This window comes from Erythrolamprus reginae, chromosome 3, assembly GCF_031021105.1.
Source record: "Erythrolamprus reginae isolate rEryReg1 chromosome 3, rEryReg1.hap1, whole genome shotgun sequence".
Classification (NCBI taxonomy): Eukaryota; Metazoa; Chordata; class Lepidosauria; order Squamata; family Dipsadidae; genus Erythrolamprus; species Erythrolamprus reginae.
In genome coordinates, this window is record NC_091952.1 from 225006295 (window position 1) to 225024414 (window position 18120).

The 18120-nt window shown below is 47.3% G+C and overlaps 1 protein-coding gene across 4 annotated transcripts in view; it reads right to left on the reverse strand.

Annotated features, from left to right (window-relative positions):
- The window catches only part of RUNX1T1 (RUNX1 partner transcriptional co-repressor 1), a 210804-nt gene that overhangs the window by 62287 nt on the left and 130397 nt on the right, over positions 1-18120 (reverse strand). For all 4 annotated transcript variants that reach the window (XM_070748033.1, XM_070748031.1, XM_070748032.1 and 1 more), the window contains one exon: positions 3801-3890. In XM_070748033.1, the coding sequence (XP_070604134.1) occupies positions 3801-3890 (90 nt within the window). The remainder of the gene's footprint in view (positions 1-3800; positions 3891-18120) is intronic.

Genomic DNA, 18120 nt, shown 5'->3' on the forward strand with positions numbered 1-18120 from the left:
GAGTAAAGTGTGTGTGTGTTTCACTTCGTGGGAAGAAGGAGGGCTGTGACGTTTCTTCACGGCTATTAGCTAAGTACTTAAGGGCTGATTAAGGGACTTGTACAGCCGACAAGGTTGTTTTGGGGAAGAATGCTCTTTGCAATACAAAAAGGGTGCTTTGTTTCTTTTGAATTTTGTGATAAAGGACATTGTTTTGAATTTTTAAACGTGTGTGTGTCTGAAATTTGTACCCGTGAATTTTCGGGAGGCTTCTACCAGAAAGCCTGGCAGAACAGAAAATGGAGCTCCACAGAACACCCAATTTGCAGTGAAAGATGTCGAAAGAAAATGCATTAGCCATACCCACAGTGGGGTAGTAAAAGAGAAAGGTATGAAGGTCTTGGCATATTCAGGTTTCTTCCCATGTAGGTTTCAGAGATTTCTGGCGACGTATCAACGAGGTCCCATTCGTCATCTTCAGGCTGGTGCTTTTGTCGTTGTGCTAGGATGAAACATGGGAAGAAACATGGGAAGCAACCTACATGGGAAGAAACCCGAATATGCCAAGGCCTTCATACCTGTACCCGTGAAAATCTACGAAAATAAATATGTATGTATGTATGTATGTATGTATGTATGTATGTATGTATGTATGCATGTATGTTAATTCTCTGCCTTACAAGGCAGAAGCTGCTGGATCAAATCCCAGTAAGGGTATGGCTAGCTGATGATGCCAGAACAAGGCCAAAATAGTCCCATCCTAGTCTCCCTTAATTTTAAAAACTCAGCAAAAAAAACATGTGATACATACAGAATATAGTTTGTCGGCTATGAATAAATTAACTGCCTTGAAATGGCCCTGGGTTGGGCCTAGAGGCAAAAAGGAACTATGACGTTCCTTCATTATACCAGGGTGATCCAACAGAAAAAGTGTATAGCCCCTCCCTGGTACAAAGCTGAAGGGATCAGATCTGGTGGCTACAGGTTACAAGGCAGAAGCTGCCGGATCTAATCCCAGTAAGGGTTCGGCCAGGACAAGGCTGAAATAGTGCTATCCTAGTCTCCCTTAATTTTAAAAATTCAGGAAAAAAACCTTGTGATACACACACACAAACGCACACACAAACAAACAAACATATAAACTTTGCAGAGCCAGTGCTTTCCAATTTTTTTGCCACCATATGAAGCTAACTGAATTTCAATACGAGACAGTGAACCTTTTGCAAATGGCACGTTCAGTAATGTGACATATGAGGAAAGCCTGAAATTGTTCCGTGTAGATATTTATTGAAGAGCCCTGCCTCACAGAAATCTTGACCAAGTTTGCTTGAAGGAAGTGGAAAGTAATGAGGCTTTCACTCTGCTGAATGATTTTGTTTCAGATCACTAGTTCCTTGCTGTAGGAAGCTGGTGATTCTGACAGGATATCTAAGGGGGGAAGGGAAAGCTCAAGACATCTGGTTTCCTAATGCAAGAGGTTGAAAAAGGGTTTTCTGTTGGCCAGCTGACACAATACATGCTATATATTATGAGCCAAATCACCAGGCCTAATCTTACTGTCTGGATTAAAGACACTGCTGAGAAAAATTTTCATGCCTTTTGTTTGCTGTCATGTTGTAGACATATACAGTATATATGTATATGTAATCTCACACTACTTACCAGAGTTTACAAAATGTTTGCCAGACCCATCCTCGAATACAGCTCATCCGTTTGGAACCCATATCGCATCTCAGACATCAACACCCTTGAAAATGTCCAAAGATACTTCACCAGAAGAGCCCTTCACTCCTCCACTTGAAAGAGAATACCCTACGAGACTAGACTTTCAATCCTGGGCCTAGAAAGCCTAGAACTAAGACGCCTTAAACAAGATCTAAGTATTGCCCACAAGATCATATGCTGCAACGTCCTGCCTGTCGGCGACTACTTCAGCTTCAACCACAACAACACAAGACCACACAACAGATTTAAACTTAATATTAACCGCTCCAAACTTGACTGTAAAAAATATGACTTCAGTAATCGAGTTGTCGAAGCGTGGAACTCATGACTGGGCTAGTGTCATCCCCAAACCCCCAACACTTTACCCTTAGATTATCCACGGTTGACCTATCCAGATTCCTAAGAGGTCAGTAAGGGTGCCTTCTGTCCCCTGTCCTATTGCTCTCCTATATCTCCTATACCTTTCTTCTATTCCTATATCTCTTCTTCTATTCTTTCATTGATATGTTCTATTACTATATCTTCTTTTTTATTCTTTCATAGATATATTTTACTATGAGTATCTCCTCTATAACCTTCATCATGTATTTTACTATGTGTGTATACACACTAAAACCCTCATTGTGTATTGGACAAAATAAATAAATAAAATAAATAAATATATGTATTTGTAAGGTAGAGAGTGCAGTAAAGTTTTGTTTTCGTTATTTTGATGAAAGCACTGTATCTAACACATGATTCTGATTGGACTTTGTAATGTTCCAACTGTGTAAGTTTCAGAGAAGAGTTTTTTCAAAGTATATACAGGTAGTCCTCGACTTATGACCACAACGGACCCCCAGATTTCTGTTGCTCAGTGAGACATTTGTTAAGTGAATTTTACAGCCACTCTTCCCATAGTGTTGGGAAGTAACCTTGCTGTTCTGTTCACATTTACTATACACCTGTACTGTTTCAGGTTTAACGAAATGTAACAATCAGCACGTAGCAAAAAGAAAACAAAACAAAAAAACCCCCACACTCATAGTAAGAACCCCTCAAATTAGGAAATTAATCAATTAATCCCAAGTTTGAGATCCGCATGACGAATAATCTGCAGGTCTCAAATATCATTTCAGGTCATATTGACCCGAGCAGAACAGCAAGGTTAAGTTAATCACTGAAGTTGTGAAGTTAGCAACAGGGCTGTTAAGTGAATCTGGTTTCCCCATTGACCTCACTTGTCAGAAAGTTACAAAACGTAATCACATGACTCTGGGACACTACAACTGCCATAAATATGAATTGTCAGACCAAGTTTCTGAATTATGATCACGTGACCATGGAGATGCTACAGTACAAGCAACGGAGATAAATCACTTTTTTCAGTACCATTGTAACTGTCATTAAATGAACTGTTTTAAGTCGAGGACTATCTGTATATGGGCTTCCATGCTATGATGTTGTCATTACATCATGTGTGAAATGAACTGAATAAATACTCTCTCTCTCTCTCTCTATCTCTATCTGTCTCTCCTTCTTTGTCTCTCTTTACCTTTATCTATCTTTACCTTCATTTTTATCTTTATCTTTATCTATAGTTATAGTTATAATAAAGTATTTTTCACCTTATTGAATATGAGTATCAGCAATTTAGCTTGAACCTTGTTACTAAAACAGCAGGAACATTATTAGGCGATTTCATTTTTTACTGCTACTGATAAACCAAGCTGTGCAAGAGTTGGATCAATGGACCTGGTGAAGGAGGCGCTGTCAATCAACCATACATAGGAGAAAATGGATTGAACAGAGTATGAGATAGCACAACTGAAAAAATGATTTTATAACTGTGCTTTATAACACTGAAAATAGACGTTACAGAGCTGACAAATTCTGTCTATAGTTAACTATGAATATACAGTATATAGGAAATAATTAGCTATGAATATATAGGAAATAATTATTCTAAGAGTTTATCCCACTTACACTAAGAATGGAGCCCTTAAAAATGAGAATCATTTTCTCCACTCTCTTAAAAAGCAGAACTATAATGCACATCTGTGACCGAGCAATGATATGGTTTAAAATAGTTTCCAGATCAATGATCTGTGCAATACCTTCAAAAATGGGATGACAAAAGGTCGCAGTGGGAAGTTAGTGGCTTCTTGCAGTTTGGAATGAAATTCTTCAATTGTCAAAGTAGAGTTCTGTTGAATGAAAAAAAAAATCTGACTCTGTAAAATGGATAATAGAAATGTTTTGGCAATATACATTAGGCTTGCAGTATTTTACACTGAGAAATGTTCTTAACTGCTATGTATTAATAATGTTGTAGCATTCACTTTATCTCAGGAAAAACATTACATTAATATAGCATTAGAAATATCATCATTGGGGGAAAGATCAAAAGCAACATGATAAAATATTATTTTACTGAAAGAGTAGTAGATCCTTGGAACAAACTTCCAGAAGACGTGGTTGATAAATCCACAGTAACTGAATTTAAACATGCCTGGGATAAACATATATCCATCCTAAGATAAAATACAGAAAATAGTATAAGGGCAGACTAGATGGATCATGAGGTCTTTTTCTGCTGTCAGTCTTCTATGTTTCTATCATTATTAAATATTGTTGTTGCATTTCTGTAATTCAGATTACCCTGAAGATTATATTAATTCTGGGGAAAAGGGGTCCAGTTTCATTTAAATACATGTCTTTATGCAGTCATGTTTCTACTTCATGTATGAGAAACAGAACAGGGATAATATAATTGGGGAAAGTACCAAACTAGCAGAAACATCTAGTTAATAGTCAATTGTCTCTGCATGACAGTTACTACTCATACTGCTATTGGTACAGAGCTTCAAGACAGTAAATAATGGCCCAGCCATAACTCATTATATATTGACTTTTTAATATTGTTTTTCATAAAAACTTTTGCAGATTCAATTCATACAGTACAGTGTGTGTGTGTTAATCAGTTGTAAACTGAGAATGAGAGGCAGCTGCCTTGTTGAAAGCTATTTGCAGTACATTGGTCTTCAACTCCTAACCTACATCCACAATTGAGCATTGGATTTCTGTTGCTAAGTGAAACAGTTGTTCAATGCGTTTTGCTCCAGATAATGGCCTTAATTGCCACAGATGTTAAGTGAATCGCTGCAGTTGTGAAGTTAGTAACACAGCTGTTAAGTGAATCCGGTTTCCCTGTTGACTTCACTTGTCAAAACGTCGCAAAAGGTGATCACCTGACTCCAGGACACTGAAACCATCATATATATAAGCCATCATGCGACCTTGGAGATACTGTAATGGTCATATGTATGAAAAATGGTCATCAGTCAGTTTTTTCAGCGCCATTGTAACTTCAAACAGTCAATAAACGAACTGTTGTAAGTCGAGGATTACCTGTATTACCTTTGAGTACTTCATAATTCTCAATTGTTTATACACAATCCAAGTTAAGAAATACGTGAAACCTATATTTAATTTGAGTATCTGGGACATAAAAGAACTAATAAACCCACATTCTTTGTTTAAATACAGCATAAGCTCAATTTCATCACCTCGAGGTTCGATTACTGCAATGCTCTCTACATGGGGCTACCTCTGAAAAGTGTTCGGAAACTTCAGATTGTGCAGAACGTGGCCGCGAGGCCATCATGGGGCTTCCTAGATTCGCCCACGTTTCTGCAACACTCCATGGCCTGCATTGGCTGCCAATCATTTTCCGGTCATAATTCAAAGTGTTGGTTATGACCTTTAAAGCCCTGCATGGCATTGGACCAGAGTACCTCCGGAACCGCCTGCTACCGCACGAATCCTAGCAACCGATAAGGTCCTACAGAGTTGGCCTTCTCCGAGTCCCGTCGACCAAACAATGTCGTTTGGAGGGCCCCAGGGGAAGAGCCTTCTCTGTGGCAGCCCCGGCCCTCTGGAATCAACTCCCCCCGGAGATTAGCACTGCCCCCACACTCCTTGTCTTTCGTAAATTACTCAAGACCCATCTATACCGCCAGGCATGGGGGAGTTGAGACACCTTTCCCCAGGTCTTTTTTATATTTATGTTTGGGTATGTATATGTTGTTTGCTTTTTAAAATATGATAGAGTTTTATGTGCTTTTCAATATTAGATTTGTTTTTGCTGAAATATTGTTTTTATTATTGTTGTGAGCCGTCCCGAGTCTTTGGAGAGGGGCGGCATACAAATCTAATAAATTGAATTGAATTGAATCTATCTACTGTTGGAGTGCAAAAACATAGGAGGTATGCTGAATCAAACCATAACATCCATTATTTTCCTTTCATGGTTGCACAACTACAGTATTCTGGAAACAAAAAAACATATGTGATTGGAAGTCTACAGAAATGATTGCAAATCTGATAAGAAGACCCGTTGTACCTACCTGAACGGTCTTCTCGATGCACTGGAAGGAGAGTCCAACATGGGTATTTAACCAATCCGATTGGTAGAGACTGAGTAAAAATTTACATAATAAAAGTTACCGCCCCCTTGCAGTCCCCCCATGAGCTCAGTTTTAAAAACGAAAGGCACTTAAGAGGATACCAACTTTTATTGACCAATGCAAGAACTCATGAACCAACCCAACCTCCGGTGTCCCTGACCTGTAACTACCGGGTGGGTTTGGACTCTCCTTCCAGTGCATCGAGAAGACCGTTCAGGTAGGTACAACGGGTCTTCTCCACTGCATCTGGAAGGAGAGTCCAACATGGGATATACCAAAGATCTTTAAAGCCCATGGGAGGGAGAAGGTCTAACTAGGGACTTAGGAGAAACACAAACTCTTGAAGAACCCTCCTGCCAAAGGCCGCTTCCGCTGAAGCAAAGGAGTCCAACTTATAATGTCTAATAAATGTTGTAGGGGCTGCCCAGGTTGCAGCCCGACAAATGTCCTCTATCGATGCTTGAGTAGACCAAGCCGCCGAAGTCGCCGCACTCCTGGTTGAGTGAGCTGTCAATCCTTCTGGAACTGTGTGTCCTCCAGCCTTGTAGGCCTCCGAGATACAGTCCTTAATCCACCGACTAATGGATTTGGCCGATAATCCAAGTCCCTTCCTATATTCAGAAAATGAAATAAAAAGATTCTCAGACTTACGAAACTCCTCTGTCCTTCTAATATAAATCTTTAGAGCTCTCCGGACATCCACCTTATGCCACAGTAGCTCTGATGGATGACTCCCGTGAGAGCAGAAATCTGGAAGAATAAGTTCCTGTTTCCTATGGAACACTGTATTTCCTTTGGTACAAAGGTGGGGTCCAGACGAAGAACCACCCTATCCGGATAAAAGACACAGAGGTCGGGTCGCACGGATAACGCCGATAACTCCGACACCCTGCGTGCAGATGTAACAGCTACAAGGAAGGCTGTCTTGATGGAAAGTAGCCTAATTGGTATAGACCTCAATGGTTCAAAGGGAGGTTTAGTTAAGGCCTTAAGTACCCACGTGAGGTCCCAGGATGGAAATCTCCTGACAGGCGGAGAATGTTTATTCGTTGCTCCTTTAATAAAATCTCTGATCCAAGGATGCTGAGCCAAGGGACGAGACTCTGGAGTTTGAATCATGGTGGCTAGGGCTGCCACCTGTCGCCTCAAAGTATTAGGAGCTAAGCCACGTTCCACCCCTGCTTGCAGAAACTCTAAAACAGCAATTACAGAAGCTTCCCTAGGATCCCGTAAATCCTTGTCGCAAAATTTACAAAACGCAGCCCAGGTCGCCTGATAAATTCGTGAAGTCGATGGGCGCCTGGCAGCCTGCATGGTGTCTATAACCTTCTCTGGTAAGTCCAACTGCTTCAATTTATGCCTTTCAAGTGCCAACCTGTCAAGTGTAGCCATTGAGGATCTGGGTGTTTCAGATTCCCCTGGCTCAACGAGATGATCCGATCTGGAATCCTCCACGGGGGTGACACTGAAAGTTCCACCAAGTCCGCGAACCACGGGCGACGTGGCCAATATGGTGCTAGTAAGATCACTTCCGCCTCCTCGTGAAGAATCTTCTCCACCACCCTCGGGATGAGATTCACGGGGGGAAAGGCGTACAGGAGACCTGGAGGCCAAGGTGACAGTAGGGCGTTGGTCCCCTCTGCTCCTGGATCCGGAAACCGTGTGAAAAACCTCGGAAGCTGAGTGTTCTGGCCGCTGGCAAATAGGTCCACTAGGGGGACCCCAAACCTCCGGGTCAACTGGTAGAACAGGTCTGGATCGAGTCGCCACTCTGACGGATCCAGGGTAGCCCGACTGAGCCAATCCGCTGTGGAGTTGCTGATCCCTGCGATATGTTCCGCGGTTAGTGACGCCAAATGGGTCTCGGCCCAGGTGAAGAGCCGCATAGTTTCCTCCATGAGGCGTTGAGACCTCGTGCCCCCCTGATGATTCAGGTGGGCCCTGGTTGCTACATTGTCTGTTAAGATAAGTATGTGTTTGCCCTCTACTAGGGGGGCAAAGGCCAACAGGGCTAGAAACACTGCTCTTAGTTCTAAGAAGTTGATATTGACCGAAGCCAATTCCTCTACTGTCCATTGTCCTTGGGCCATATGACGTCCCAGGTGGGCACCCCACCCGTATAAACTGGCGTCTGTGGTCAGAATGAGACGGTCCTGAGTACGAAAGGGGGAACCCTCCTGAATTGTTGCGGTGAGCCACCACTTCAACGACTCTTTGACTTTCCTTGGTAGGAAGATAATCCTTTGTGAGTGGCTGACCCTGGCCCTCTGGGCTGGCAAAAGGAACCACTGAAGGCCTCTTATATGGTGTCTTGCCCAGGGAACTATACCTATGGCTGACACCAACGTACCTAGCACCTTTGACAATAGCGCCATCGGGGCCCGTCTGAGGCGGATCAAGCCGGCAACCAGACGATGAATGTTCTCCTGCCTCTCGGGAGAAAGGGTTACCTTGCCGGATATGGTATCGATGATGGAACCCAGATGTTGTAGTCTGGTTGTTGGAGACAGCTGACTTTTCTCCACGTTGATAGTGAAGCCATGCGCTTCTAGGGTCCGTATTGTTCTGGCTAAGTCCTCTCTGGCCTGCCTGGGAGACCTGGACAAAATGATTATGTCGTCCAGGTAGGCCATCAGTCTGATAGAATGAGACCGAAGACTGGCCGTCAGGGCGTCCAGCAACTTGGTAAAAGTCCGTGGGGCCGAGGAGAGGCCGAAGGGCATCGCCCTGTACTGGTAATGTACGCCTTCTGAGCAGAACCTGAGGAATTCCCGGTGTGCCGGGTGTACAGGTACGTGGAGGTAGGCCTCCTTTAAATCTATTGAAGTCAACAGGTCCCTGGAACGTACCGAGGGAAGAATAGTCTGTAAGGAGTGCATATGGAACCTCCTGTACTTGATGTAGATGTTGAGTTGTTTCAAATTCAGTATCATTCGGTATCCTCCTGAAGTCTTGGGTACCAGGAAAATCCTGGAGTAAAATCCCCTGCCAACTTCCTGCTGAGGTACCTGTTCGATGGCTTGTATTTCCAGTAAGTGGGCAATCTCCTTGCGGATCTGCTGCCTCTTGTGTAGGTCCCGAAGCCTCGGGCAACTTACGAAGCGATGAGGAGGGGGCCCCATGAATTCCAGACGAAGTCCTTCCGATACGGTGGCTAAAACCCACTTGTCCGAGGAAGTGAGCAGCCAGGAGGGGCTGAAGTGCTGCAGCTTCCCTCCTAGAGGTAGGGGCCCGGAGGAGTCATTTGGAACGATGATATCCCCTCTGGTTGCCTCCACGAAAGGGCCGCCTGGACTGCTGGAAGCCTCTGGGACGATCCTGATAAGATCCGCGATCATTCCTGAATGATTGCTGGGAGTACTGATTCTGGTGAAAACCTCTCTGCGCCTGTCCTTGTCCGGTAGAAGCATCCCAACGCGGGTTCTGCCGTCTGGTGTAGGGAGTAAAACGACGGTCTTGGCGTCTATTGGACTTAAGGAGGACCTTCCTCTTGTCCTTGTCCTCTATGAGGACTTTATCCAAAATGTCACCGAAGAGCATCGATCCCTGCAGTGGAGCTGAGGCCAGGCGCCATTTTGATTTCAAGTCCGCTGGCCAATTTCTCAGCCACAAAAGTCGGCGTGACGACAGCGTAGTGGCCATGCCCCTACTGGCAAACTTAGCTGCGTGTAGGGTGGCGTCGGCGGAAAACTCAGCTGCGGCCTGTAGCTTGCTGATATCCTGGCGAAGTCTGGCTTCCTCCGGGCCAAGGCGCGACTGCAGCTCCTGGAGCCACATGATGGAGGCCCTGTTGAAGAAGGAGGCCGCAGCAGCCGCTCTGAAACCCCAGCCCGCCATTTGGTGGGTCTTGCGTAATAGGGTTTCCGCCTTTCTGTCCTCTGGTTTCAAGCTCTCCCCCGTCTCTGACGGTACAAGGGCACTGGAAACCAGCGTGACTACTGGCTGGTCAATGGGGGGAAACTCCAAAAGTTTTTCCACCTCATCGTCGAATGTGTAGAACTTGCGCTCCAAATTCGAAGGGCCCTGAGCCGCTGCGGGGTGTTGCCAGGGCTTTTTGACTCCCTCAACGAAAATATGCGACGCCGGGATGTGGTCCGACTCGGGTTGGGGTTCTCTTAAAAGGGAAGCAGATGTCTTGCCGGTCTCTGCTTCTGGTGTCTTAGCCGCTCCCTGCAGGTCCATTACCTGCTTTGCCTTAAAAAGCAGAGTCCGAAACAGCGTGGGCTTAAACAGTCCGGCCACTGGCTGCTGTTCTGGGGTGTTCTCATCCTCTGAGAATAGGCGTTGATTGCTTACCTGAACGCCTCTTCTCGTACGGTGAGCGGGTACAGCAGTCACATGGGTTGCTCATGTCCAATCCGGTGGAACTGAGCCTAGTGTTAAAAAAGCTTGCCGGATCCGCCCCTTCCCCAGAATTCGCGAATCCATAGACTAGGCTCAGCTGTGAAGCTCTGTAGTGTTCAACTCTTATTGTTAGAGGAAGAAAGGTTATAGAAAGATAAAGAAGACACATACAAGGGCGGGAAGTGACTGCTGTACCCGCTCACCGTACGAGAAGAGGCGTTCAGGTAAGCAATCAACGCCTATTCTCCGTACTGAAGGAGCGGGTCCAGCAGTCACATGGGACATACCCAATAGATGGTCCCTAGGGTGGGATTAACTTGCTATCGTGTGAGATAACGGATTGGAGTACCCTTCTGCCGAAGGCAGCATCCGCTGAAGCATAAGAATCAATCTTGTAGTGCCTGATGAAGGAATTTGGTGAGGCCCAAGTGGCTGCTTTGCAGACCTCCTCCAACGGGGCTTGAGTCGCCCAAGCGGCCGAGGTGGCTGCGCTCCTGGTGGAATGCGCTGTGATGTTCCTTGGAACTGAGAGGGAGGCCGACTCATAGGCCTTAGATATAGTCCCTCTGATCCAACGACCTATAACTGTTGAAGACACTTTGGCACCCATGACTCTGGGGTGATAGGCTATAAAAAGTGCTTCTGACCTCCGAAAGGGTCCTGTGCGTTGGATATAGATTCTCAGCGCTCTAATGAGATCCAGGGTGTGCCATCTAATTGCCAAGGGATGGTCTCGTTGGAGGCAGAAGGAAGGTAGGACAATATCCTGAGTTCTGTGGAACATGGAACTGACCTTGGGTAAGAAGGTGGGGTCCAGTCGCAATACTACCTTGTCCTGATGAAATTGACAGAGGTCCTGCCTGATAGAAAGGGCAGCCAGCTCCGAGATGCGTCGGGCAGAGGTAATAGCCACCAGGAATGCTACCTTAAAGGATAGATACCTGAGGGACGCCGATTTTAGGGGTTCGTATGGTGCCTGCGTGAGGGAATGGAGAACCCGTGGCAAATCCCAGGATGGATACCTGTGGACCCTGGAAGGTCTGAGGTTGGCTATGCCCTTGAGGAATTCCTGAACTTCTGGGAAGGACCTGAGAGGCTGTCTGCGGGGGCCCCCCAAGACAGATGAAATGGCTGCCAGATGGCGCCGGAGAGTGCTGGTGGAGAGTCCTTTATGGAAACCTTGCATAAGGAAGGAAATGATTCTGTGAATGGGAATGCACAGGGGAGAAAGTCCTTCCTGCAGACACCACTGGTGAAACTTGGACCATGTGTGATCGTATATTCGATTGGTCGAACCCCTTCTGGCCTTTAAAATGACCTCCACAGTATCGGGGTCGAGACCACGCAGCTCTAAATCTCTCCTGATAACAGCCAGGCGGTGAGGTGGAACCACTCCGGGTCTGGATGGAATGAGGCCCCCTGCCGCAGCATATCCCCCGAAACGGGGAGTCGCCAGGGGTCCTGGACGGACAGCTGTTGGAGATCCGCAAACCAGGGCCGGCGGGGCCAATGAGGGGCGATTAAGATTACTCGGGCCCTCTCGGTGAGGACCTTGTGAATCACGTCCGGGAGGATTGGAATTGGCGGGAATGCGTAGAGTAGGCCTGGAGGCCATGGACTCCGGAGGGCATTGATTGCTTCCGCTCCCGGGGATGGAAATCTGGAAAAGAAGCGAGGGAGTTGGGAGTTCGCATTGGTCGCGAAGAGGTCCAGAACTGGTAGGCCGAATCTGAGGCTGATTTGATGGAACAGGTCGTGATGGAGGTTCCACTCTCCCGGGTCTATCGTTGCTCGAGATAGCCAATCCGCCTGGACGTTTAGGCTCCCCGAGATGTGGTCGGCTAGGAGCGACCGAAGATGTTTTTCCGCCCAAAGGCCTAACTTGAGAGCCTCCCTCATGAGGGCCTTGGACCTCGTGCCTCCCTGTCTGCAGATGTGGCTTTTTGTGGCAATGTTGTCGGTCAGAATGAGAACGTGCCGGTTGGGAATGCGAGGAGAGAAGTGCTTCAGAGCCAGGGAAACGGCTCTTAACTCTAGCCAATTGATTGGCTTGGAAGCTTCTTCCGGGGACCACGTGCCCTGGGCTATCATCCCCTGGGCGTGGGCGCCCCATCCCGATAGACTGGCATCTGTGGTGATGACAAATTGATCCGGGCACCTGAACGGGGATCCTTTGTCCATGGCCGGAGATTTCCACCACTTGAAGGATCTGCGAACAACTGGTGGGATGACAATGCGACGATTTGAGTTGCTGTGCCCCGATCTCTGAAAGGGTAATAGAAGCCACTGAAGTTCCCTAGCATGAAGGCGAGCCCCGGGAATGATGCCTATGCATGACACCATCTTCCCCAAAAGGGAAGACAAGGATACTATGGATACTGAAGAACTAGATAAAATGTTAGAAATTAACTCCCCTATACTGAGTTTTCTCTCGGGAGAGAGAAAAACCTGGGAGGATTCTGAATTAATAATGGATCCCAGGTGTAAAATGGATGTGGAAGGTTGGAGGTGACTTTTATCAAAGTTGATGGAAAATCCATGGTCCTGAAGGACTGACATGGTGACAGAAAGGTCTGTTTTCACTTTCTCTAGGGAGTTCCCATGAATCAAAATATCATCAAGATAACATAAAATGTGGATGGGAGACGCCCGGATATAGGCCGCCAGGGACCCCAAGAGCTTTGTAAAGACCCGAGGGGCCGAGGAAGGCCAAATGGCATCGCCCTATACTGGAAATGCCTGCCTTGAAAGCAAAAACGTAAAAATTTTCTGTGGCATTTGGCTATAGGAATGTGGAGGTAGGCCTCAGTGAGGTCCAAGGAGGCCATGAAATCTCCCGAGTGGATGGCGGCCAAAATAGAAGATAAGGAGTGCATCTTAAACTTCCTATATTTGATGAATAGGTTTAACTTCTTTAAATCCAAAATAGCTCTCCAACCTCCGGAGGACTTTGGAACCATAAATAGGATGGAGTAAAACCCTAGGCCCTTCTGACCGGAAGGAACCGGTTGAATGGCTCTGATGGACAATAAATGAGAAATGGCCTCCTCCATACGGTTACCATCAGAGGAGGGCCTGGGAGAAGGGCAGGAAATAAAACGTTTCGGGGGAGGAGAAATAAATTCTAAAAGAAGACCTGTTTGAACAGTGTCAATGACCCAGGGGTCCTTGGAGGTGAGACGCCAATTAGAGGCGAAATGGGCTAGGCGACCCCCTATGGGAATTGAGGAAAAATTACCATCTAGGTTTTTTTGAAGCCCTGTTAGAGGACGCTCCCCTTTGGAAGCGAAAACCTCTGCCCCTGGAGTTCCTGCCTTGGGAACGAAAGCGGGGGGAATACTGACCTGGAGATCTCTGATAGGAAGCCGCTTGATCTTGCTGGCGCCCTGGGCGACGAAAGGACTGCGTTTTGGTAACCTTTTTTGTGGTTGGACCCAAAACTTTCTTCTTGTCCGTGGTTTCCGTGAGGAGTGGATCCAGAAGATCACCGAAAAGAAGGTCGCGCTTTAAGGGACCCTGGGATAACTGCCACTTCTGGCGTACTCCCGCTTGCCAAGGGCGAATCCATAGTAGTCTTCTTGCCGTTGTAGAAGCTGCAATAGACTTAGCAGAAAATCTAGTAGATTGCAAGGTGGCATCAGCCACGTACTGGGCAGCTGCAAAGACCTTGTTGAAGTCTTGTTGACCTCTCAAGTCATCGGGAGGAATATGTTGTTGAAGCTGACGAAGCCACAGAAGCATGGCTCTGGAGAAAAAGGAAGCTGCTGCTGAACTTTTAATGGCCCAGGAATCTGCGGTGAAACCTCTTTTGAGCATTTGTTCAATCCGCTTGTCCTCTGGGCGGAGGACTTCCTCCGCTTCGCCTGGCACAGCCGCTGCCGAGTGAAGGATCTTGACAGGTTCATCCGGTTTGGGAAAAGATAGAAGCTCTTCATAGGAAGAGGAAAGTTTGTACAACTTTCTGTCCTTGGTGGAGGGATTAAGGCCAGAGGCTGGGAAATCCCACTGTTTGAGTAAAGCATCTTTAAACAATTTAGGCATAGGAATTACCTCGTTATCCTCCTGTTCCTCTGTGAAGTAAGGTAAATTCTCCTCCGGGGGATCAGTGGAAGTGGAGGCTTGTTTCTCCTGGGCTGCTAATCCCGTAGAAATTCTAGCTTTGAGGAGGAGAGATTTGAATAATTGAGAAGGAAAAATAGTAATTGGAGAGGGAACCTTTATTTGGGATTCCTCATCATCTGAGAGGCCTTGAAAAGGATCCTCATCATCCTCCATATCCTCATATTCGTCCTGAGAGGAATCTGAATCATCCTGAATAGGAGCTCTAACCGCTGGGGAAGAACCCAAAAGGCGGGAGGGACGAGGAGGAGGAGGAGGTAAGGGAAGCTCATTGATGGTGGAGAGTTTGGCATCAATGGCCTTGGACAACACAGCAAAAATAGATTGGAACTCAGAAGGTAAACTAGAAATATCAGCAGGAATAGCAGAAGAATCCCTAAAGGCCTGGGAGGATCCTGGCTGGGGGGAATCTTCAATAATATCTGGTTCCTCTGGCCCTATGCCCCATAGGTTAGGTTGGGGTCTGTCTAGGTTAGGCTCATCCAGAGATAACACAGGGACCCCAGAAGGAGGTAGACTAGAAGCCTCTGGGGGGTCTTGACTACTGAGTACTTGGGCCTGTACTTTCAAACGTTTTGCTGATTTGTCATGGATTCTTTGTAGGGCTAGGTCCCTTCTCTTCTCGGCCCTGGTGACCTTGGTCGGGGGGCGGGCCCCTGGAGAAGAGGAGGAAGAGGCCTGGGGGATACTAGTAATCTCATCGCCTGTAGGCCTGGCCTCTCTGGGACCTTTAGTTGTGCCTCTCTTGGGAAAAGTAGCCATAGTCTGACAATTAACAGAAGACAAGGCTGAGCCAACAATTGAATAATTAAGGAGAAGAATTTCAAGGACTTCCCAAGAGGAATGGATCCTGCTTCGAGGCCTCGAAGCTGCTGAGACTTGAGGTCAATCTGGGCAAACCCAGAGTTCGTGTCCCCAAATCCAGCGGGGCCAGCCTCCCTAAACTTTATAATTAAGTAAACCAAGGCACTCTGGTTGGAGGCTTAGCCGGTGGAGAATTTAGCCTGGGACCCCCAAGGCCCGCTCCGGGATCCACGCGGTGGACTGAGGCCTACGCGGCTGGCAGGAGGCCAACACGAGAGGCCTAAGTTTAAAAAGGGCGCGAAGGCCTTCGCGCCGAAAAATCGCTCCGAAAGGTTCTTAAAGGGGAAGCGATCGACTAAGTCCAGGAGACTAGCAAGACGTCTCACTCCGCAGGAGGTTTTCTTAAGCCCTTTAATATATACAATAATGATTTTTTTATCAATAAATCAATAAATCAATACTTGCACCAAGACCTCCAGGCCAAAGGATTAAAGGAATCCACAAGCGGCAGCGGGGATCGTACACGGCAAAACCGCCGGGGGAAAACGAAACCGCAACTTCTCCAAGGAAAAAAAGCCGAGCCACAAACGGCTGGCGCTATAGTGCAAGTAAATAATAATGGCAAAAACAATTCTTACTATTTTTGAAGGAAAAGATCGAAGGGAAGGTGTTAGAAAGTTGAACGAGCTATCACAATACAACCGCAGGATATGCGAACTGAGCGAATTCTGGGGAAGGGGCGGATCCGGCAAGCTTTTTTAACACTAGGCTCAGTTCCACCGGATTGGACATGAGCAACCCATGTGACTGCTGGACCCGCTCCTTCAGTACGGAGAACTCATATTCTTTATCACTGTCCTCGCCAAAGTCCGGATCCTCTGAAAGAGACCCCAAACCCGAGGGGGGCGGTATTGGCCAAAGGCTTCTTGCTTGAGTCTGAGGTCGGTTCACCTGCTGGCCTGTCCCGGCATTCACTCCTTGAGCATAGACATTTGCAAACATCTCCTGTAATTCTGGAGCCATGTGCTGCCACGAACCAGTCTGGGGGCGCAGCCCCGCCGCTGTGGGTGTAAATGTGGCAGAAGGTGCCTGGGTGCCCCTTCTTGGGAGCCCGGAAGGTTCAGGTCTAGTCCAGGACAAGGCTGGAGACGGGGCCTGTGGCAAAGACATGAACTGTCCCTCTGGGGACCAGTCACCCTCCTGTAGGGGTCCCAGGTGTCCAAAGGCTGACTGGGGGGTCCCAGGTTCAGGCGTGGTTGGCTGCCTCTGAGTCAGAGGTACTGGAGAAGGGGAGGGGTGCAAGGCTGCCTCCAATTTCTTCTCTAGCGCCTTTATGCGCTTTTCTGCCTCTTTTAATGAGGCCACCGAAGCAGGGGACTGGGAGGGCTTTGACCTCTCCTTATCCTTCCCCTTAGCCTTCTCCTTGCTCACCACTGGGGAGCTGGCTTTCTCGGTATTGGGCTTATCTTCCATTGTACTCACAGCTCCGGTGTTGTAATAGGAGTATCACGAGAAATTTGCCTCTCAACAGCTTCGTCACGAAAGAAAAAATGGCTGCTGATGCTGGCCTCGCCTTTGCGGCTGCGCATTAGAGCCGTAGCCCAATTCGCGCCTTTCAGCTGCCGGAAGCCCTTCCGGATGGCGCTCTTGCGCTCCGTGGGGGGGTGTAGTCAAAATGGCGCTGCCCAGCGTTTTCGCGGGTCTTTTGCGCTCACCCCCCCTTTTGCCGCTTCTTCGGGCTTTCCCAGCCCGGTCTCGGCCCTCCAGGGCTCGCCCAGTCCAGCCGCGGCGATCCCAGCGCTGGCGGCTGCGGCGGCGGCGGCGGCGGAAGTCTCTGCGGCATTCCTCGCCGCTTTACAGCTGATTCGGGCTCCGGCGCTGCCTGCGAGCCCCTCCGGGGGTCGCCGTTCTCCTCGAGCCTCCCAGTGGGGGGGGGCAGACCCCCCCACCTTCGGCTCGCAGCCCTTGTTTGACCGCTGAGGCCAGGGACTCCGGGCTGAGGTGCTCCTCTTGGGGGCAGTTCCCTCGGGGGGAAGCAGCCCCTAAGGAGATCGTTGGGGGTGTTGTCCGCGGAGGACAGAGACCCCTGCCTCCAACGATGATCAGATCTGTAAGGAGACAAAAGAAAAAAGATTAAACTGGTAATAACACCTTAAAATTTATTCAGCAAAACTCAGTATGTCTCTACTCTGGGACTGAGTTTTTAAAACTGAGCTCATGGGGGGACTGCAAGGGGGCGGTAACTTTTATTATGTAAATTTTTACTCAGTCTCTACCAATCGGATTGGTTAAATACCCATGTTGGACTCTCCTTCCAGATGCAGTGGAGAATTCAATACCAATGACTGATATAGCACTGGCAATAACACCTAGACTTATATGTTGCTTCATAGTACTTGAACAGCAGTATGTAAGATGTTTACGGAATCAGCATATTGCCTCCAACAATCTGAGTCCTCATTTTACTGACCTCAGAACTGTGGAAGGCTGAGTCAATTTTGAGGCAGTTGGATCAAATTTCTTGCAGTGGGCAGTCAGAGTCAACTGGCACTACAGTGTTCCCTTGATTTTTGCGGGTTCAAACTTCGCGGAAAGTCTATACCGCGGTTTTTCAAAAATATTAATTAAAAAATACTTTGTGGGGTTTTTCCCCTATACCACGGTTTTTCCCACACAAGGATGACAGACGTCATCACCAAAC